The following is a 22970-nucleotide window of genomic DNA, read 5'->3' as shown; positions in this document are numbered from 1 at the left end:
TCCGGTGCCTGCGGAGACCACCAACGGGCAGCGAACGCTGCCTTATCCTCTTTCTAGGGGGAGAACACCCTCCGATAGTTGGGGGAGGCAAGAAGCCTCGAGCAGGGGCATCCTCAGTTATGACACCAAGCTGTGTTAGCTAGCGAGACTGTCCTTCTGCACAACCACTAGCTAAAAAGATCAGCTCTTACTGGTAATGGTGGAATCGGATTAGCAGGGCGCAGTTTCGCTGCTACTGTGCCTGCTGTCCATCAATGCGCTCCCTGCAACAAATACTGCTTCAGAGTGGAGCTTCAGAGTGGAGCTTCAGAGTGGAGCTTCAGAGTGGAGCTTCAGAGTGGAGCTTCAGAGTGGAGCTTCAGAGTGGAGCTTCAGAGTGGAGCTTCAGAGTGGAGCTTCAGAGTGCAGAGTGGCGCTTCAGAGTGCAGATTCAGAGTGGAGCTTCAGAGTGCAGATTCAGAGTGGAGCTTCAGAGTGCAGAGTGGAGCTTCAGAGTGGAGCTTCAGAGTGCAGATTCAGAGTGGAGCTTCAGAGTGCAGATTCAGAGTGGAGCTTCAGAGTGCAGATTCAGAGTGGAGCTTCAGAGTGCAGAGTGGGGCTTCAGAGTGCAGATTCAGAGTGGAGCTTCAGAGTGCAGATTCAGAGTGGAGCTTCAGAGTGCAGATTCAGAGTGGAGCTTCAGAGTGCAGAGTGGAGCTGCAGCTTCAGAGTGCAGCTTCAGAGTGCAGCTTCAGAGTGCAGCTTCAGAGTGCAGCTTCAGAGTGCAGCTTCAGAGTGCAGCTTCAGAGTGCAGCTTCAGAGTGCAGCTTCAGAGTGCAGCTTCAGAGTGCAGCTTCAGAGTGGAGAGTGGAGCTTCAGAGTGCAGATTCAGAGTGGAGCTTCAGAGTGCAGAGTGGAGCTTCAGAGTGCAGAGTGGAGCTTCAGAGTGCAGATTCAGAGTGGAGCTTCAGAGTGCAGATTCAGAGTGGAGCTTCAGAGTGCAGATTCAGAGTGCAGATTCGGAGTGGAGCTTCAGAGTGCAGAGTGGAGCTTCAGAGTGGAGCTTCAGAGTGCAGAGTGGAGCTTCAGAGTGGAGCTTCAGAGTGGAGCTTCAGAGTGCAGATTCAGAGTGCAGATTCAGAGTGGAGCTTCAGAGTGCAGATTCAGAGTGGAGCTTCAGAGTGGAGCTTCAGAGTGGAGCTTCAGAGTGGAGCTTCAGAGTGGAGCTTCAGAGTGGAGCTTCAGAGTGGAGCTTCAGAGTGCAGCTTCAGAGTGCAGCTTCAGAGTGCAGCTTCAGAGTGCAGCTTCAGAGTGCAGCTTCAGAGTGCAGCTTCAGAGTGCAGCTTCAGAGTGCAGCTTCAGAGTGCAGCTTCAGAGTGCAGAGTGGAGCTTCAGAGTGGAGCTTCAGAGTGCAGCTTCAGAGTGCAGAGTGGAGCTTCATAGTGCAGAGTGGAGCTTCAGAGTGGAGCTTCAGAGTGGAGCTTCAGAGTGCAGAGTGGAGCTTCAGAGTGCAGAGTGGAGCTTCAGAGTGGAGCTTCAGAGTGCAGAGTGGAGCTTCAGAGTGCAGAGTGGAGCTCCAGAGTGCAGAGTGGAGCTCCAGAGTGCAGAGTGGAGCTCCAGAGTGCAGAGTGGAGCTCCAGAGTGCAGAGTGGAGCTCCAGAGTGCAGAGTGGAGCTCCAGAGTGCAGAGTGGAGCTCCAGAGTGCAGAGTGGAGCTTCAGAGTGCAGAGTGGAGCTCCAGAGTGCAGAGTGGAGCTCCAGAGTGCAGAGTGGAGCTCCAGAGTGCAGAGTGGAGCTCCAGAGTGCAGAGTGGAGCTTCAGAGTGCAGAGTGGAGCTTCAGAGTGCAGAGTGGAGCTTCAGAGTGCAGAGTGGAGCTTCAGAGTGCAGAGTGGAGCTTCAGAGTGCAGAGTGGAGCTTCAGAGTGGAGCTTCAGAGTGGAGCTTCAGAGTGGAGCTTCAGAGTGGAGCTTCAGAGTGGAGCTTCAGAGTGGAGCTTCAGAGTGGAGCTTCAGAGTGGAGCTTCAGAGTGGAGCTTCAGAGTGCAGAGTGGAGCTTCAGAGTGCAGAGTGGAGCTTCAGAGTGCAGAGTGGAGCTTCAGAGTGGAGCTTCAGAGTGCAGAGTGGAGCTTCAGAGTGCAGAGTGGAGCTTCAGAGTGCAGAGTGGAGCTTCAGAGTGCAGAGTGGAGCTTCAGAGTGGAGCTTCAGAGTGGAGCTTCAGAGTGGAGCTTCAGAGTGGAGCTTCAGAGTGGAGCTTCAGAGTGCAGAGTGGAGCTTCAGAGTGCAGAGTGGAGCTTCAGAGTGCAGAGTGGAGCTTCAGAGTGCAGAGTGGTCGAGCATTTGAAACCTCTTGTATGTACTTTAGTATATACTTCTCTTGACTCAAAGCCATTCCCCCGGCTTTTCATTTGTTTTAGATTTCTAGCTCTTATATGCTATAAACAACGACTTGTAGACATGCCTGTTTTGAGACCGCATTACATGTGCCCAATGTTTGTGCAAAATGGTAAGTGACAACCCAGGCACACAAAATTTGGTGCAAAATATCTTTAGATTGCTTGCACATTAAGTTGTCTTGTAGTTTGTCTGTCTGTTTCATTTCGGGATTTGCGACGAGTCCCTCCTTGTTATCGAATTTCTTGTTTTCATGCCTTACGTAAATCGAAGACAAACGTGTAGTTACAACAGTACAGGCTTCAAGCTGCAAGTGCGTTGAAGTTACACTTAGCATGAACATAAACTATTCTGATGTGTATCTGTTTTATTAACTTAAAGCTGAAACAGATTGCAACTTCAAAACCTTTTTTAAAAGTTTGCTATGCAAAATAAGAGAAAGCAGGCACATTGTGTACCTCACATGCAGTCAGTTGTGAAACGGGTCTTTGTTGTTATTACCGTTGCATCTTAACATTTGAGCAGCACCAAGTAAAGCGGTAATACTGGGTCCGATAACACTACTGCACTCTCTGTATCATTGACGACCAGGATCGGATTGGTAACGCGGGCACTCGGGAAATGGCCAAAGGGCGGTAGCCGAGTTCCAGCTGTGGGCTGCTTTTTTAGGCAGCCTAGGGGCTGTTTGTGCTGTTAGGATGCAGCCAGCAGCCCAGTGGGTGCCTGAGTAACACGAGTTCCCGCGGTGCTGTATGCAGATCCCCTGGAGTTTATGAGTGAATTGAAGCCCTTACGTTAACAGTGGTTTGGACCTGGGATATTCTCCCTACTGAAAGTGACGTGTGAGAGTGAACCTCACCGATGTACTGCACTATTTAAAAAGAATTGTTCGTTTGCTTTACATTATTGTGAAGGGTGCTGCCAGATCTGATTTTTTGTTATTTGTTTCACCCTGTCCTGAGGAGGCCGGATTGTTTGGAAGGCCAAAACACGACCGCGTCAACACTTTCCATTAAGAGGAGTCTGATTCAAACTTTAACTAAAGTGGAATTATATTTCTTTGACACAATTTCTTTTATATTTAGGTTCTATATTATTTGTTTTTTAACCAATTGTGTCTGACTACCTCAGAGTGTACTTCCTAGAAGTAATAGGAGGACACCTAGCGTTTGCTTCAGTTATTTTGTCTGGGTGAAGATGGATTTACTTGTATTTAAGTATTGTTTGTATTAACTATATACAACAACAAGGGACAAAATACATAGAGTTGTGTACATATATATGTATATTTGTGTATAATGTAAATTTGATATTGACTGAAATTTATTGAAGAATGTTTTCTTGTGATTATGATTATTAAAATGTATAATCACGATCTCCAATATTTGTGATGGGGTGCTTGTTGATTAAATAGTAAGGTATTGGACTTGTGCCACCAGTATAGGAGAATTAGTTGTCCCCTATGAATTAATTGTCTAGATATTTTTTCCTCCTCTACCCTTGTTTGAGTTTGCTTGCTTTGAGTGACCTTTCTGGAGACAGATGGGCGGAGGTTTCACTCCTTTCTCTCGTTGGGCCGGCCAATTAATGTATGCTGATTGAGCAGGGGCAGGGTGCCTGAGCAGAAGTGGTCTCACATGCATTCATGTGTGGCTTAGCAGTGTCCACTAATCTATGCATTTTTTTTATCTGAATGAAGTTAATAAAACATTCTCCCGCTCCCTTTCTTTTCATAAAACTGCCCTGAAGCAGTGTTTTGCGGAAAGGCAATACGCAAATGTGGGTACCTTTTTAGGTCGGAGGCCTAAAAGGCTGCGCTTGCGCAGACTTAGGCTGGAGATTTAATGACTCTGAGTGCGCTGTAGGTTCCGCCTCCCTGCCCTCTCTCTCCTTCATTGGCTGGCTTCCTAAACGGAGGCCAGCCATTGGAGGAGAGATGCATCACTTCAAACAAGCCCCGTCTTTTTCGGATTTGGGGGCGTGATTTTTTGCATTCTTTAGCCCTGTGACGTTGCCCGTCACTCAGGGCGCAAAACCACGCCCCCAATCCAAAAAATTTCAGAGCTGCCGGACGCCATTTTGCTGCTCGAGCAGCGTCTAGTGAGGACATGAGGTAAGCCTGTTTGTGCCGTTCTTAGTCTGTTTATGCCGTTTTTATTGTTTCCAAATCTCGCTTTTACTATCTGTGCAGTATTGTAATCCCTGTTGCAGCTTGCCCCAGTTCGTCTTCCTGATGTGTGAATGGACACGGACATCACGGGGCTGGGTTTTGCAAGCACAACGTTTCTTTCACGAGGCGGGTTTCCACTCCCAGCTTAGCAGAAGGTTTAAAACAAAGAATGTGCAGTTGCCGTGTATTTGCAGGCAGAAGTTCCCCCTTGAAGCAGACCTCGCCTCCAATTCGGGAACCCCTGCAATCCCAGAATCCTGCCTTAGTTTCTTCCAGACCCGTGTGGAGCAGCCATAGGTATCCTGCATTCAGAGGTACGTTCTCATTCTACGTTTGGTGTGCACCTCTCCACCCATCTCTTGCCAGCCCGTCCTTGCTCCCCCCACGTTATTCCTTTGCCACTCCACCCTGCGTGCTGCAGTCGGTTCCTTCAAGTGCCCCGAGCGCCACCCGTCCGCCCCGTGGAAGACATGCCTCCACTGTCCTGTCCAGCCATACCCTGTGCTGCCGGCCCCATCCCTGCACCCAAACACTCAGCTGAGACCCCAGCCATCTGTAACCAGCCAACCCTACCCGTGCGCCCCTCCGGTCTTCCCGTGTGCCCGCCCATGCCATACTTCGCACCTGATCTCCTTTTCATCGCCCCCCTCCCCTCCGCTGCTATTGATGTTGTGTTGAGCCCCGTGGCACCTCTGCCCCCCTTCTGACGCGCGCCACTGTCCCGCCAGACGCCGCCTCGTCCTGTACTTATTTTATCGAAACCTTTGTTACCCTTCATTGCGAGCCCCCACCCCCCCATCGGGGCAAAGTCGGGAGTGGATCTGCTCCATGTCAGCTATGCGATGTCCTTCTGCCCGAGTGAGTGAGCCAAGAGACCTCCACCGTCAGCCAGCGCCGCCAGACCAGCTACCTGCATTCATCGCATGCCTCCCATCCCCCCTTGCATCTATACCGCCCGAACACAAACCACTACCAGCCCCTGTTCAACCCCACCGTCCTGTGCCAGCGGGAAACACCCATCGCAACGAAGTGATCGCTTCGCGAACACAATACAACGCAATTAACACATCGCAGTAACGTTTACATCGCATGCCATAGCAACGCTTCGACGTTTACATCGAAAGGCATTGCAACGTAAGCAACAACAACGCAATTTGCAAACTTGCGCGATGTAACCATGTTGATTGTCAATCAAACTTGGTCCGTTTACTTTTTGAAAGTCATAACATGTGACTACAACTTGAAGTGAAACCCGTCATAAAATGTCAAGCCCGTTTAGACCGTTTATATTTGTGGAGTCATAAAATGTCAATGTCAAGCCCATGTTAATGTCGAAGCCTGTTTCAATTTTGCAATCGCATGTTGAATGTCACTCAAACTAGGAACGTTTACATTTGGAAAGTCTTAAAATGTCAAGGAGTCGGCCGCGATGCCACTCAAACTGGAAGCTTGTTCAGCGCGATGTAATAAATAAAAACGTGGAAGTTTACATTTTACATTTTCAAAGTCATACGCGCGATGCCAGTCAAACATGCAGCTAGGTGAGATAAAAACGTGGGAATCCTAAAAAGTGAAAAGCTTGAAGCTTGATGAGCGCAATATAATCATGTGGAAAGTCATACATGTCAAGCCCGTTTCTATCTTGAAATCGCAATGTAATCACCGTGATGTCACTCACACTTGTACCTTGATGGAATAAAAACGTTGAATAGGGGGGGTGGATGAATGATGAATGGGTGGATTGATGTAGGTTCCAAAAGGTGGGTGGATGAATGAAGAATGAGTGGATGGATGGATTAAAGTAGGGATGTAAGGGTGGATGGATGATAGGGTTGATGGGTGAAGAATGGGTGGATAGATGTAGGTGCAAAAAATGTGAGTGGATGAACGTGTGTGTAATAGAAATACCAATAACAAACGATAATGTCAGAAAATGTCTATGAACGTATCCATTAATTTGTAAGTTTGCCTCATAAAGCATTCAAGGGCTGGGTCAGCTCCCCGGGTCTCAGGATATTATGGTCGCCCCTCCAAGCCAAGGTCTACTCGGGAGTTTTGCACGTTCTTATATCCTATATTTTCCATTCTTAATTTTCATTGTTGTCCGTTTTTATCGTGGACTGAAATCTTCTCATTCCATCAAATAATTCACGTGATCTGAAATGTATATTCAAATATAGGCAACTGTTCATACCACGAATAATATCACAAAGCGGCACGTATACGACATTAATTAGCCTTTAATCGGTGTCACAGGGCATATCATAGGCTGCTCCTGACTGGACCGCTAGCATCCTTTTTAAAAACAAAAGAAAGGAACTGGAGAGCTTCACATGAGCACCAGTTACATTACACATTCATTTTTTGGTAGGAACAAGGAGACGTGCTTTGCCCAGAATAACAGGATCCCGAGAGGTCGCCGAGACTCGAACCTGGTTTCCCACCTCCAAACTCGGCAGCTCTGCCCATTAGCCCACATCTTCATCCATATCTTTAGCAACACATACCACTAGGAGAAGGATGAAGTGGTTTTGCCACAATCACAAGAATATATTTTAGGAGCTGCAAGCGGGAGGAATGCTCTAGTGCAAACTAGCAACTAAGAAGAGGACATGCATTTTTAAATTAACTAATTAAGCACTGCCATCACCAACTCTCTATCACAAAACAAGTATCCCACACACTATGACTCACACACTCACTCTGCCACAGTCTCACGCACTTTTATACCCCCCCCCCCCCGCCCATACGTTTTTTCCCAAATTTTATGGTAGCATTTTGATAATGCAGTAATTTCTAGTGCACAATATATTGCCATAGTGCCCAGGAGGGGTGGGGGGGGGAGTGGTGGGGGGGTGGGGTCGTGGGTGCACGGCATTAGAGAGGCGGGATCAGGCATTCCGCCAAAAGAATGCAAAAACTGGGGTAGGACAACACAAATCGCATTGTAAAGGAGTGCGATTTCGGAGCCTGCGGAGTAAAGTACTAACCCATACACAGGGCTTGAAGTGGGCCGGGTCTTAAGGGGTCTGAGCACCAGCAGTTTTTTTCTGGGGGCCTCGAAACGGGTCTCTATCGGGCTCTGTTTTGAGCCCTGACACAGGCAGCCCGTTTTTTTTCAAGGACTGCAATGACCGCTGTTTGCTGTCACTGCAGTCCGGAAAAAAGTGCCATGGTGCAAAACAAAGCCTGATAGAGACCCGTTTCGAGACAGCAGCAGGCACATGGATGTGCGCTGCTCACACTGCTCACTTCTCAGTACTAGAGAAGTTACAGCATGACGTCATGCCAGGGGAGCATTGTGGGGGAAGGGAAATCCTTTAAGAGTCATTTTCTTTCTGGATGTCCCTTCTCTTTCTGAAACTCAGGAGCAGCAACATTGTGGTAGGGTCACCAAGGATTTAATTGGAAGCTTTGTCAATATTATATACAAGTTATAGTTGCAGCTTATTTATCGTCTGCAAGTAATAACCATTGACAAAGCCAATATTACTTACTTATTGTAGGTATGATGCTCCTTGTATCAAATATCTGGATGCAATGACGGAAACAGCAAATTACAAGTTGGGCGGCACACTATGCTAAGCACAGATTGTTTGCGTAAGTGATTTAAAGCCACGCCCCTAATTACACTGGGCACGCCCCTTTGAGAGACCCCCCAGTTTTTTCATCCCACTTAAAGCCCTGCCCATACACATGAACGCATTTGCGAGGCAACAACATCGTATGTATGTTACAGGCCTTATTTCTGTGTGTTTTGGGAATCGAATGGTGCAAGACTGTTTATTAGATGCAAGTGTCCCTTTGTTTTCATATCTGGGTATCTGGGATGTAGGCGTCTGACCTTCCTACTACAAACCGTTTGTGGGCGTGATCGTGAAAGCATGAACTGGCTCTGCTGATGGAGCTCCCTCCTAAATATGAGTATCTAAGTAGATATTGGAGAATTTAAAATATCTCTGGCAGGATATTTTGCAGAGTTACCGCAGTGGGGTTGGTTCGGTGTAGTCCTCTTAGATGCGGCGTAATGGAAAACTAATTCATGTGCAGCCAGCGCATTTCAAGCGTAGACCATTGAAACATTGCCCCCTTTCAGCCACCGAAGAATCTGGAAAATGTCGGATTTTGGCACCTTCGGAGCGTCATTTATTAAAGGACCGAGAAGGCTGCGCTTGCGCAGTCTCCGGGAGGAGATTTAATGTCCTTTAGTACGATGTTTGACCTGCCTCTCTCCTCCGTCTCTGTTCTATTGGCTGGCTTCCTTAACGGAGACCAGCCATTTAAGGAGAGGGGCATCACTCTAATAAAGCCCCGTCTCTTTCGGATTCGGGGGCGTAAGTTTTGCTGTTCTTTCGGCAGTGACGTCATCCGTCACTCAGAACGCCAAAACACGCCCCCGAATCCGAAAATTTTCGGAGTTGCGGACGCTGTTGTTTTTTTTTTGCATCGTGGATCCTGCTGCCGCTCCAGAGTCTCTGCGTCTGTGCCGTTTTTCTTGACTCTGCCACCCTGTTTGTGCATCCAGATCTCTTGCCCCCCCCTTCGGCCCGCAGCTCTCCTTCCTCCTGCTCTCGCCCCCCCGCCCCCACCTCGAGGCTTAATGAGGAGGGCCTAGCCATATGGTCATTACATATATCTATCAGTGATGGCATTATGCCTTTAGTTATCAGAAGCTTGGATCATAAGTGGCTCTGTCTGTGTGTGGCTCTGTCTGTGTGTGGCTCTGTCTGTGTGTGGCTCTGTCTGTGTGTGGCTCTGTCTGTGTCTCTGTCTGTGTGTGTCTCTGTCTGTGTGTGGCTCTGTCTGTGTGTGGCTCTGTCTGTGTGTGGCTCTGTCTGTGTGTGGCTGTCTGTGTGGCTCTGTCTGTGTGGTTCTGTGTGTGTGTGGCTCTGTGTGGATAGCTTTTTTGTAGGTGGCTCTATGTGTGGGTGGCTCTGTCTGTGTGAGGGTGGCTGTGTAGGTGGCTCTATGTGAATGACTCTGTGTGGGTGACTCTTTATAGGTGTGTGGGTGGCTTTGTGCGTGTGGCTCTGTGTGGGTGTAAATGCAATAGGTCATGCATTTGCGAGCGATTAAGCTATTGGCATTGTAAATGACAATGCCATTTATTTAACGATTAAACTATTGGCATTGTAAATGACAATGCCATTTATTTATGATAAAAAAAAAATCGTGAGCAATGCCAATAGCTCTAGCTTTAATAATGCCGAGACCATTGCATTGTAAATGCTTGTTTTTTGTGTGCCCAGGCCAATTTTTGATCCCAATCCAACCCTCTTGACGACGTAATGATTACACCACTGTATACCACATATTGCAGGTTCAGTTTAAAAAATTTTTTAGTGTACGATAGTAGTTCGTAGAGAAAATTCTTTAACCCACCGCTTGTTTCTTCTTCTCTCATCCTTGATGTGGCTTGCTCCGTTGCCGCTTGCACCCCTGTAGTTTGTGCTTTCTCCGGGCCCCCTCCTGCGTCCTTGCTTGCCCGTTGTGCTTCTTCCTCACACCTCCTTCCTTGCCCATTGTTTGAGCTTGCCCCATGCCCCCTTCCCTACTGATGTCTTGTCTTGCCTCCCCCTTGTTTGTTGCCCTTCTCCAATGCCCCCCACCCCTGTCAGAAGTAAGCGCAATAAAATGGCTAGCGCTGGCCACATCATAGTGCTTTATTCCCCCTAACTTTCAGCCGAATCTTTGCCAATGCTTGTTATTTTATATCTTTGTCCATAAAGTTGCCTGGCATGTTGTTACAATGGTCTAATAAATGTTTATTTTTAACATGCTGTGACTCTTCGCAGTTCTACTCATTGATGCATTTCGTACTGTTTTTTTAGGAGAGAGCTCTAAAATAGCACATGGTGCTTAGGTGAATAAACTACGTCCATAGCTTGGTGCAAGTGACCCTGAGTTTGAAAACAAAGCTTTGTTTTTACTAGCGTGTTTCCAATAAAAATTGGATGCATATATTTCCAGAAGCGCCCGTGGCGTACAAAAAAAAGTAAAGTAAAATAAAAAAATGTAACTATTGACCTTCAAATCTAGTAATAGATTCTGAAGAATGATCAGTTTTTGAAGAACAGGTTGTAAGCTTTGCAGATTTTGAGTCCGGTGATAAGCTGCAGCAAGAGTGGGCAAGCTAACCAGTTTTAGTGAGGGCTGCCTGGGCTGTCTCCTGCTGCAACTTTTGCCAACTCCATCTGAGCTAAGTTGATGGTAAATAGCATTATCCTCTTTGTGTGGACTCTGTCTTGTTCTGTTTTGCTCCATCGAGTACGCCAAGTTGAAATGAAACTCACAGGGCGGGATACAATCGTGCAGAAAACCACAAAATTAAGGCAAATGGAGACTTGCATCCAGGGCTTTAACCCCTTCCATGCTTGTGACGGAACCATGCCGTCATGAGCCACGGGTGGCGTGTGCTCATGATGGCGTGGCTCCGTCATACCGCGGCCGCTCCGCCCACGCGGCACTGATTCACTGCCTGTGCGGGCGAATTAGTGAGTGGGCGGAGTCGTGACGGAACCATGCCGCCATAAGCACAGCCCGCCCGTGGCTCATGACGGTGTGGTTCCGTCACAAGCATGGCGGCGCTGCACTCCCCCTCTCCCTCCACCGCAGCGGAATTATCGCTGCGGCTGAATTACAGCCGCGGCCAAGGGGATAAGTGGGTTGGGTCCTCCCAGTGCTCTGCACTGCCAGTTCTAAAAAGCAGGTGCCAAAACGGGTCCCTATCAGGCTCTCCATTTTTGACTCCAGACTCGGGGGGGGGGGGGGGGGGGGAACTTAACTTCAAAGAAACTCGTTATAATTCTTTCATAGTCTCATCATGTCAGAACTGAAGCATTTTCAATGCTATATACAACAAAGCCGTATTTGGTGCTTATTTGTCATATGCAACTAACAACCAAAGACAAAGCCAATAGTCCTGACTTGTTGTAGGTGTAGTGCTACTTGTTGTATTCTATATCTGGATGCAATGACAGGAGCAGCAAAATACCAGTTGGGCGGCACACTATGCTAAGCACAGATTTTTAGCTAACTTGTTTTTAAGCCACACCCTCAATTACATTAGCCACGCCCTTAATTATGTCAGCCACGCCCCTAATTACATCAGCCACGCCCCTTTGAGAGACTGTCCCCAGGCCCCCTTTTTTCATCCCACTTTAAGCCCTGCTTGTATCAGAAAACAAAACTAGAAGTCACAAATGCCTAGCAGTGTTGGGTAACAAGTTGGACTTTAATTTCGATAAATCCATCTGCCTGGCCACTCGCTTGCTCTTTTCCTTCAGAAGTGAAACCACAAAGCGATACATGGAATGGGACAGCTTCATCAGGAATAAAATCACCAAACATTCAACAAAGGAACCTCCGCTCTAGAGTAGCACCCCGCCTCAAAATCCCGAGATACAACAAAAACACCATGGGTGGCACATCCTTCTCTGTTCAAGCAGCCAAACTACGGAACTCTTTACCCCCCCCCCCTCCCCCAACATAAGATCCACAGACAACCACCTTATCTTTAGAAAACTACTAAAGAATTGCCTTTTCCCACACAAGCACCATAATCAAACAGAAATATACAGCGTATCACTCTGTATATAAGCATTTATTTGTAAAGATATGTACCGATAAATCTGTATTGCTTTGTATAAACATGTAGAATAATGTTTTAAAATAAATAAATAGTTTTAAGTGCAACAACACTTGAAAACCAGAGTTTATCTAATTCATCTTTAATCTGCGTATAGTTACTTTATGCATCTATATACCTTCCATGTACTTGGGTCTATATATTACTTTTCTCCTAAATAAGCATGCAATGTAATACCCTAATTTTTCACCCTAGCTCTCTCTCGATATATCCTCTACCTAAACTCTGACTCTTCTCAAACCTCTTTCTACTACTCTTTCCAATGCACTACCCTATCTCACCCTATACCCCTATCCTCTACATCCACTCTCTCATTCATTCCGAACCCCTACTGCTACTGTGATCTCCAAAAGAACCCTTTCTATGCTCTCCCCTACTCTACCCTCCTTGCATCATCTGACACCTCTTTACTATACTGATCCGCAAAAACAAGCCTTTCTAAACTCTTCCCTTCCACATTCTTTTTACCCATCCAAAGCCTCCTCCTACTGCAATGACCTCCAAAACAAACAAAAAAAACATACAAATAAAATATCAATCTTTTCACTCTTCAATCCCTCCACTATCCTTTCATTCAAAATAACAGACTAACATGCACACTTCTCAATTTTCATATTTCACTGTACTTTTCAACACTAATCCTCCAGAGTAGCGTGCCACTCACAGAAAAAAACACATCAACACCTCATCAGGGGTAGCAAGCACTATATAAATGCAAACCTTTTTCCCTCCACTACCATTCTCAATCCAAATAACTGACTAACATATCCACCACTCAAATTACTTTCATATTTCACTATACTAATTAAACACTACTCGTTTATGGGTTCCGGAGTAGCCTGCCACTCGCCAAAAAAGCGCCTCAACACCCCATCAGGGGTAAGCGCTATATAAATGCCATTACAATACAGTTATAATACGAGCGTGCAAGTGCTGTTTTGATAATATATTTTCATGTAGAATGTCGTGTTTTCTAGATGCAGCATTCTCATGTGATCCCTGCTAAAATGTAAAGTATAGATGGCCTTAACTAACCTTCCCTGGATAAGAATTGTGCTTCTGGGTGGTTGTTTTTCCATGTCCTGTGTCCCTGCACTGCCTTTCCAGTGCTATGTTATGTCTGGCTTTTTAGGTCTCAGCCTAGCGTACACTGCGCAGCAGTGTCGCGCAGCCGAAATTTAATGTTTACAGTATGGGGGGCTTGAACCTGCCCCTCGTCTCCATTAGCTGGCTTCCTAAACCGAGGACAGCCATTGGAGGAGAGGGGCGTCACTCTGTTCAAGCCCCGTCTTTTTGTGATAGAGGGGTGTGTTTTTGAAGTTCTTTCCCTCCCTGACGTCATTGGGAGAGAGCACGCCCCTCATCACTCTGCCTGCACGCTCAAGTCAGCTCTCTGATTGGTGTTCCTTATTAACCAATCAGAGGGCCGACTGGCGCGTGCAGGCAACGTGAGCAGACTCTGCCTCGCTTTTCTTGCCTCTGAACCAGATATCGGGATGACTTTTTAGGTATTGGTTTACAGTTCTCCATTTATCAAGAACGTGTGTGGCACATAGGTGGTGCTATAGTATTGTGGACAGTGGCCACTCATCCTATCATATCTATCCCGGCCTCGGAATAGGCACTTAACACGGTTTTTCAATTAGTTCACCACATGTATTCTTACATGTATTCTTACATGAGGCACGGTATATCAACATCAGTGACGTTAACGCATGCACGTCTATTTCAGAACTCTTATTTTCGGCACTAAGCGCCAACAGCTCATCTTAGTATGTCGGCCGCTTAGGGCAACGAGATCGTCTTGACTTCACTGAAGTCCGTTTTCAGTATCCATATTACAACCTTTATTATTCCCGCGATACCACCATGCTACACATGGGTAACACGAAAGGCGGGTTTATGCGCTCGTTCTAAACAGGAAGCCGACCAGCCTGTGTGAGAACAGACGCCAGGAGCGGCCATGGCTGGGCATGGAAAGCTGATCGCTGTGATCGGGGACGAGGACACCTCCACCGGCTTTCTACTGGGGGGCATCGGGGAGCTGAGCAAAAACCGCAAACCCAACTTCTTGGACGTGGAGAAGGACACAAGCGTGACTGAGATAGAGGAGACCTTCCGGTGGGAGGTGGAAGTAACAGGGGAGGTTGCTGTGGGGAGATAGGGGTTTCGAGAGTGCGGTGTAGTGGTTCGTGAGGCACAATTATTTACCCCAGCCCTTTAAAAGAGGGCTCTCTGGTACCGTTCCCGTTTCAGACATGTGATCGTATTATGAACCTCGTGAAAGTCTTTAAGTGGGGGGCATCATAGGGTCGTGGCTTAAACACCTACTCTAAATGTATGTGATTCCCATAGCGTGCCAGCCGATGAGTATGTTGTTGTGTCTATGAGCCTTCTGTTAATCTCTCTGTTAAGATGTGTAACATAACTGCCATACACCCAAAAACAGCCAGGACTGGGCGCTATTTCAAGAGACAAGCCTAGAAATGGATGGGAATGTTTTCTGAACACATTTTTGACACTTTAGTGGACAGGACTCGAACTCTGATAATTTCAGTCGTATTGGGTACCTTCCCATCTCGTGCTCATCTGTGCATGATGGTAGAACCTGATACTACGGGAGGAGACCTTCAGATCATGGGGTCCAGGACCCTTAGGCTCACCTGTCTGTGAGTTTATGCACAACACAAGGACTTATCCCCTCACGAGTAGAGATATCTGACTTTCTACTCAGATGTTCATGATCCTGGGTTCTTTGGTACCAAAGGAGGTGACTAACTTAGAACCTGGGGGAAAACTCTCTGCTTGGAGTGATCATAAATGTTATTGATACTGTCTGAATCTGATTATTTTACCATAATTGCCTGTACAGCTAAAAACCAACAGATTTGTGACACGTGGGCACATTCCTCTCTTGCTGTCAGCATCCATTGTGGTAGAAGTGGGCGAGCCACTGAAACCTCGAACTAGAAGCCAGACTGTGGCACAGCTCGTGGTTCTCTTGCCCAAAAAAGCCTCCATTCACATGAGTTGATGTGGTGACAGCTGCCCACTTGATTACATGGGGAACCAAGAAAGTATGGCCTCGACAGGCAGGAATGTTTCTCAGTGCATGTTCGAAAACTCACTTTTTTTAAAAATACACTATTTTAGAATTTTGAAGACCCTTATCGTATTCTAACATGGTGGCTTAACTTTGTTTTACATGAAAAATCATTTAGAGGCTTGGCTTGTGCACAGGCTCTTAGAGCCTGAGACGATCCTTAGCTCGGCTCTCCCAGTTAATTTGTTGGCTTACCAACCTCTGCATAGCAGTTTTGTGAACAAATTGCTAATTGAGAACCTCCCCTCCAGTGCTGCAGCCATACATGGAAGCTCAGCCTGTGTGATGTGCAAACCTAAATACATATATTTTACAAATCCGTGACCTCATTTGTGTCACCGTCTTTTGGGAAGTGTCTTGCGTGGATGTGGAAGTAAGTGCATTGCTTCGTTCCCCCCGCACCCCCCCTCCCCACATTTTGAAGTCATGCACTTGTTCTGCTTCTCAGAAAAGCAGGAATGACTAACTCGTGACTTCCCCTTTCTTCAGGACGTCAACGTGCTACCTAAATGTAAGGTTCAGTTTCAGGGTCTTACAGCTTTTTCCTTCCAAATGGGACTTTTAATAAACTGTGTACAGGCTTATGTTTTTTTTAAACTTGTTTAAATGTAAATTATTCTGTGTTTGATTTTGATTTACAAAAGCGCTACCCTGCCTGTTCTTTGCAGTGTGTTGTTTAGGAGGGGCAATAACCTACAGTTACCTCTTAAGAAATGTAGGTCCTGACTACTCACTCTCTACTACTGTGTGTGTGGCTCTGTGAGTGTGTGGCACTGTCTGTCTGTGTGTGTGGCTCTGTGTGTCTCTGTCTGTCTGTGTGTGTGGCTCTGTGTGTGTGTGGCTCTGTGTGTGTGTGGCTCTGTGTGTGTGTGTGGCTCTGTGTGTGTGTGTGTGGCTCTGTGTGTGGTTCTGTGTGTGTGTGTGGTTCTGTGTGTGTGTGGCTCTGTGTGTGTGTGTGGCTCTGTGTGTGTGTGGTTCTGTGTGTGTGTTGGGCTCTGTGTGTGTGTGTGTTGGGCTCTGTGTGTGTGTGTGTTGGGCTCTGTCTGTTTGTGTGCTGGGCTCTGTCTGTTTGTGTGCTGGGCTCTGTGTGGGTAGCTTTTTTTGTAGGTGGGTCTGTGTGAGGGTGGCTCCGTGTGTGTGTAGGTGGCTTCACGTGTATGACTCTGTGTGGGTGGCAGTGTATGTGTGTGTGGGTGGCTTTGTGTGTGTGGCTCTGTGTGGATGCAAATGCAATAGGTCTCGCATTTGCGAGAGATTAAGCTATTGACATTGTAAATGGCAATGCCATTAATTTATGTTTTAAAAACAAAAACATAAATAAAAATCATGGCATGAGCAATGCCAATAGCTCTAACTTTAACAATGCCAGACCATTGCATTGTAAATGCTTGTTTTTGTAGCTTTTGTCCACGCCCGCTTTAAGCTTGCCTGGTTTATTTATAGTTTTACTTTACATTTTTGCTAGTGTTGCTTGTAAATAATATTGGATGCCTACAGGCTTGCATGTGAAGGGGTAACTAGACTGGCTCCCTCTGTTTTAATTAACAAGCAGCCTAGGGAGTAGTGCTAAACGATGCATGGAACCAATCTGTAACCGCTCCTTTCTTGAGTTTTTCAGCAGTTTTTGTTTGGCAGTGAAAGGAACTACTCCGAATTTGTGCGTGCACATCTTCAAAGTAACCTTATGGTTTAAAATACAGTATCAACAGTGTTTCTCCATTTTGTGCATTTTAAATAGGTATTTGAGGTGTTCGATTAGCTGATTTGTTTTGTAGAACTTAATCAAAATGATTGTTTAGTTTTTAATGATTTAGTGTTTTGGGTATTTAATATGTCATGGTTTAACATGCCTCTGTTATATCTTATTTCACTAAAACTCCCGTTTTCTTCATTATCGCATATATGAGCACTTTCAGATATATAAGTTCAGACTACTAGTTGTACAACTAAAACACTACTAGTTGTACAACTAAAACACTTTAGATAAGTACTTTTCAATGCAATGCTATATTGTGCCTATTAGTGTCAATGCTTCTTTGTAAAAAAGATACTTTTTTAAAATTTTGACGAGACTTTATCCTATTATCATTAAATAGCACGGAAGCCTATCCTTGGATGTGTGTGCCCATTCACCTGTGACACGTGAAGTAACAGTAGATGTTATAGCACTCAGGATTGTGCTACCGGGTTAAAAACGTATTAGTCCAACAAAGTGAGATTCCTAGGCTATGCCAATGCTTGTTTTCACCAGACAACACATAAGTGTGTTGCCCAACAGCAATACATTAGCCTTGTTTGATCGTGCATTAGGAGATGCCTGGTGAAGGTCAAATTGGTAGCTCATTTCTGTGACTGAGACTTAAACCAGTCTTGTAGTTTTATCAATCCAACCAAGGACAACAGATTTTGTTAAACGAAGCGATTCCAAGGAAAGCTTCAAATGCCGCTTAATACTATACTTAGTTCAGAAGGAGAGACAAAAATACTGCATTTATTTGTGGTAACATGGGGTTTGCCCATCCATTCTGTGACAGTGTCTCTCTTATCATGCCTGATGATGTGGCTTTTCTTCCTGTAGATTAGGATTGCAGTATTTTTTCATGATGATTTTTCGATGGCATGTGTAGTGGTTGGTTCAGGTTGAGGTAGTTAGGATTTATGCCCGATTTCCGAACTGCCCCAGAACAACGCCCAGGCTCTTATCTGCTGAGGTGAGCATAAATGTTTCCACTTGGTGATAATTCCCAAGCAGAGAAGGACTCCATAGGAAAATTCATCTTCACCTAGGTGTGTGATAAAATGAGTTGACTAGGATGTTTCACTTCTTCCTGGTCCGCTTCTCGTCTGAGCCACTGGGTCAAAATGGCTGCTGAGTTGAAGGAGGCAATGTTGACCCTACCCTGGAGGCAATGAAGGAGATGATCTCAGAGTTACTCTTTGAAGCCAGTGAGGCTCCGCTGCACATCCTCTGCTGGAGGATTCCCTTGCATCCTCCAGCATTACTCAGAATAAGACCAACGAAATGCTGACCTTATTCTGGGCGGTGTTTCACCTTCCACTGCTGCCGTTGTAAAACCCAAATCTAGAACATTGCAAGATGTGGAATGAGGCACACCCCTCTCGTGAGACCTGTACCTTTTCAAATCAGTGCCGCTGTGTTGGTCCACAGCGCGACTTCACATCTCAGTCAGTGGACTATTACCACAGACACACTAATATGCTGGTTATAGTTTGTTTTAAACTCACGGTCAGTATCTACCTTCAGGCCATATGACACCACTGTTTATATAAAGAGTGTGCCAGTATTTTAAAAGTATCTAATTGCCACTTTTTTCATGCCCTTTTTCCACACTATAAATGTTTATAAAGATCCATTGTACTGGTCGTGTTTTCGACTTATATGAATGTTTGTTGTGCTATACATGATACCTTGCTGAATACTGATGGAGCTTTTCTTAATTACAGAAAGAGCAATTGCACGACATGAAGTGCGAGAAATCGAGCAGCGTCACATGATGGACGGCACGCGGCTGGACTGCGCGTTGGACGAAGAGGAGGACTTAGTGATAATTTATAACAGAGTACCTAAGACTGCGAGCACGTCGTTTACAAACATTGCCTACGACCTGTGTGCCAAAAACAAGTATCACGTTCTTCATATAAATACAACCAAAAATAATCCTGTGATGTCTTTGCAAGATCAGGTAAGACGGTTAATGTCTCTTCCCTAGTAATCTATCATTTCTAGCCCTACAGCAATTGGATGGTTGACTGATTGAGTGTTTATTTACATTGGTAGTTGAAGTTTAAAGGAAAGATTAAATGCACGTTTTCATGCACATTTACAACTTGTATGGAACCATAAATTGCGTTGACACTACAGTGTATCTTACATGTTTTCCTAGGTTTGCCCTTCAGAACCGAGATATGAACCTGATAATGTGATATTTGTTTCCTTTTTTGCCTTTAATGGTACATTTCAATCCATCGTATAGTCTGCAGATTATTTTAAAGAGGCAGTAAATAATATTTGTAATATTTCAAAATAAAACTAAACGGACATAAATGGTCAAACTGAGTGTTAACTTTGAGTGTGCATAATGTATTTTTGGCAACCCCCCTCCACCCCCCACTCCTACCTCCCTAAAATTCGACAATTTCATACATATTTGTCATTTATTTTATAATGCATCATGCTAACAGCAGAGGTGTGGAATTGTATATAATATCTACTTGTCCATGGGACAGGTTGCTTTATAAATGTAATTGTCCTTTACAAAATAAACTTGTCCCTTTTATGCCACGTTGTGTGACCACAATCTCACTATATAAGAGCTCTGATAACAGCCTCTTTGATTATGTCGGGGCTCATACTGCAGTAGGGTTTGAATACTAGCATTTCCTTTATTTTACCACCTTTCCACAGACCTGCATACTGGGACTGGAAGTAGCAGAAGGCTTTCATTCCGGGGTTGGAATGCCCTTTTGAATTTGTACAGCCTTACTAACTTGCATGTTTTAGGGGTTTCACCAGCTCTTCTCTACTATTTTCCCATACTGGAAAAGTTTGGAAATTTACTCCTGACTAAGGCAGAAGTAAAATGTCTTTCAGGCTTGGGTAAAAAAGTGATTGGAGGAAAAGTGAACTTGTAAACATGTAATAGATTTTCGCATAAGCAAATCTACACATGCATATTTGCTTGTGCCAAAATGCAGTTCACAAATACTTTGTAGCAGTACGATTTCCTGGGCTGCTTCTTTAAATTCTTGTTAGTTCATGAAAGCCATAAAGCTGCTCTAATTCGAGAACATATACCATGGGTGCACTTTTGTGGCTATATTTAAGAATTGGGCCCCTAATTAGATCTAGTGTTTACCACGACCTTTTGGTTTAATTAAAATTATATCTCTTATCAGCTGGCTTCACTGTAAGTGACTGCATTCTGCTCTTTCACAATAAGCACATCGGCACGCAAGGTAGTTTACTTCAGTGCTAGGAACTACGGTGGCAATGTGTTTTTTTTTTAACCAAAAAATATTTTTGGTTTTTGCCAATGTTGATCATTGTGGAAGGTGCCCTGCCCTCGAATCGGGACGATAACACGCTGACATGCCGCGGGACGTTTTTTACCGAGAATGAAGTGAAGATCACAACTTAAAAAGTGACACGTTTGGACATTGATACACTTTTGGATTGTTGGCCCTTATATTAGAAACTATCAGATGAAACGAGGGACTAAAATCTTCAGGAGATTTGAAATACCTGTTACTGCACGACAATCCTTCCGTTATGTGAATATAATTATATTTACGTATCATAGATCTTGAATTGGTTTTAATGTCATTGCGTACCCAGATGGAAGAAGATTAATCATCCTACACAGTTATACCTCGCAAGCGTGCCATCTAATTTCTGGGATCCGGTACTCTATTTTCCCAATAAGTTATCATTGATACAGAATATATACAGAATTCCTGAGGAAGGCATAGCCGAAACGCGTTGAATGGGATTTTTTCTGTATAAAATCTTGGACAACAGTATTGTATTTTATGTATTTTGAATTGTTGCACTCTCTATGAAATTTAAAATCTGTACATGAATCTATTCATTGTAAATATATGTTAAGAAGGTAATGATTTCACATTCTATGGAGAAAAAATAACATATATGGTAAAAAAGAAAAAAAGTACTTAATAAAAAGAAAGTTTAATCCGAAGTAAAAGTCTTATTAGAATTACATTAGACAAAAATAGGCGTCTATAGGATGTTTAAAAATATGCACAAAACCTGGTGCTAATATTGCCATTTTCAAAAACAGCTGCCCTGCCCTCACCCTTATAACACAGTTTTACAAAAACCATGTCAAAACAAGCCACGCAAAGATAAAACCAAACGGATGGCCACCAATGTAAGAACTATTGGCTTTGCTAATTTTTGTTTATTTGCATGTTTCCCATAATCCTCTTGATACTGCTTGCACTGATACTCCATTAGGAATATTTTTGCAAATACTAGCATGCATCAACACATTTTACTAAAAATGACTCAAAGAAAGGGTACCTAATATTTTACAGTAGTTTAGCAAGATTTTGTTTTGCTGGTTGCATTTTTTGTGAGTATTTTGTTTTGAAAGCAAAAAATCATCAATCTTGCCTTCAAGGTCCTGCAGATATTTGCATCTAATCAGAGAGCATTCTTGGAGAATTATATGTAGCCTCATACTGATAAACTTTGCAAACATGTTTACACATTTTTATACTGGAACCATTGTCATTACAGCAGTCTGAGATTACAACTTTTCCTTAGAGTGCTCAGTCTAACATTAAAGGCTTTGCAGTAATGAATCATAAATGCAAGTTCGAACAGCATTAACTTGTGCACACAAATATTACCTTAACTGCAGACCGTGCCCTACCCTGATCCAGAATGTGTATACTGGTATCCAAAGGGTTTATGCTGCAGGGTGGTTGGGCCTACTTGTCACAATGACAAAATAAACATGAAAACATGTCCTTTAGCCCCAAATAATATGTATTTTGTGTTGGGCTATAGGAATTCCACACCACTGCAATCATTACTTTTCTTTACTTTCCAGTTCCACTTTTTCAGCTGCTCTCTACGAACATTATTTCTAAGTTGGTGACTCTAAATTCTTCCATTTTCAATCTATAAGTAATCTTTGTAACTATTTCTAGTCAGCCTGGTCTCCTTTCGTATTGTTTTTGTTCGGAAATAATTATGAGATTGTTGGTTCCACAGTAATTACTTTTTATATTTTCTGGGAATGTAATGCCCAAAATGACCTCTTTTGGGTGAATGTTGTAATGGTATCACCCTGCCTTCCTTTAATTGAGCCTCTAAAACATGTAGGCAATAATTGATGTGAATACGTTGGTAAAATAGCACAGTTGGCTACTGCATCCATTGTATGTAAGTATGTGTAACCTGAAGGTCACAGACTGAAGTCTTGGTGGGTCCACTCAACCTTTAGTACTTCTGAGTTCTATAAAATTAGTTACACAGAAACCAGTCCCAGCATATTTGTTTCCGGTTCAGGGGAGACCTGGCTTGGCAGTTTGGGCTGGACTGTTCCCATGAGGCACAGGGTCAAGACTGATTTGTATATAGCAGGGTTTTAACTGAGGTTATGAATTGAGCTAAAGAATGATGAGGGATTCAACCCAGATCTGTGACTTGGGATGAGTGTCTGAAAAGTTTCAGCGCTCCGTCATCTCTTTGTGTTGGCTTTGTTCTTCCTAAGTTGGCAGTGTATGCACAGACGTGGGTTCCCCTGCTTACTTTTCCACTGGATTCAAGCTAGCCTGGCTGATGAAGGGTGTTATCTGGAAACCGGTCCCAGGATGCTTGTTTCAGGTTCAGGGAAGACGTGGCTTGGCAATTCAGGCTGGACTGTTCCCATGAGGCAGAGGGTCAAGACTGATTTGCATATAGGTGGGTCTGAACTGAGGTGGTGAAGTGAGCTAAAGAATGATGATGGATTCAACCCAGATCTGTGACTGCGGGTGAGTGTCTGAAAAGTTTCAGCGCTCCTTCCATCTCCTCGTGTTTGCTTCTATAAAATTAGTACCATTGGGTCATTTAATATTTGACAAATGTTGCCAGTGACCGAGTGCAGACAAGTGGTAGCATATGATATGTCAGCATAGTTATTATTTTTAT

The 22970-nt window shown here is 44.6% G+C and overlaps 1 protein-coding gene across 1 annotated transcript in view; it reads left to right on the top strand.

The window, feature by feature from the left end:
- The window catches only part of HS2ST1 (heparan sulfate 2-O-sulfotransferase 1), a 357064-nt gene that overhangs the window by 207171 nt on the left and 126923 nt on the right, over nucleotides 1–22970 (top strand). Inside the window, exon 2 of the mRNA XM_086953973.1 lies at nucleotides 18755–18993. Within this exon, the coding sequence (XP_086810099.1) occupies nucleotides 18755–18993 (239 nt within the window). The remainder of the gene's footprint in view (nucleotides 1–18754; nucleotides 18994–22970) is intronic.

The sequence above is a fragment of the Lissotriton vulgaris genome, chromosome 1_1, assembly GCF_964263255.1.
Source record: "Lissotriton vulgaris chromosome 1_1, aLisVul1.2, whole genome shotgun sequence".
NCBI classification, from domain to species: domain Eukaryota; kingdom Metazoa; phylum Chordata; class Amphibia; order Caudata; family Salamandridae; genus Lissotriton; species Lissotriton vulgaris.
The sequence above is the reverse complement of the archived record's forward strand: the minus strand, read 5'-3'. Positions and strand labels throughout refer to the sequence as shown.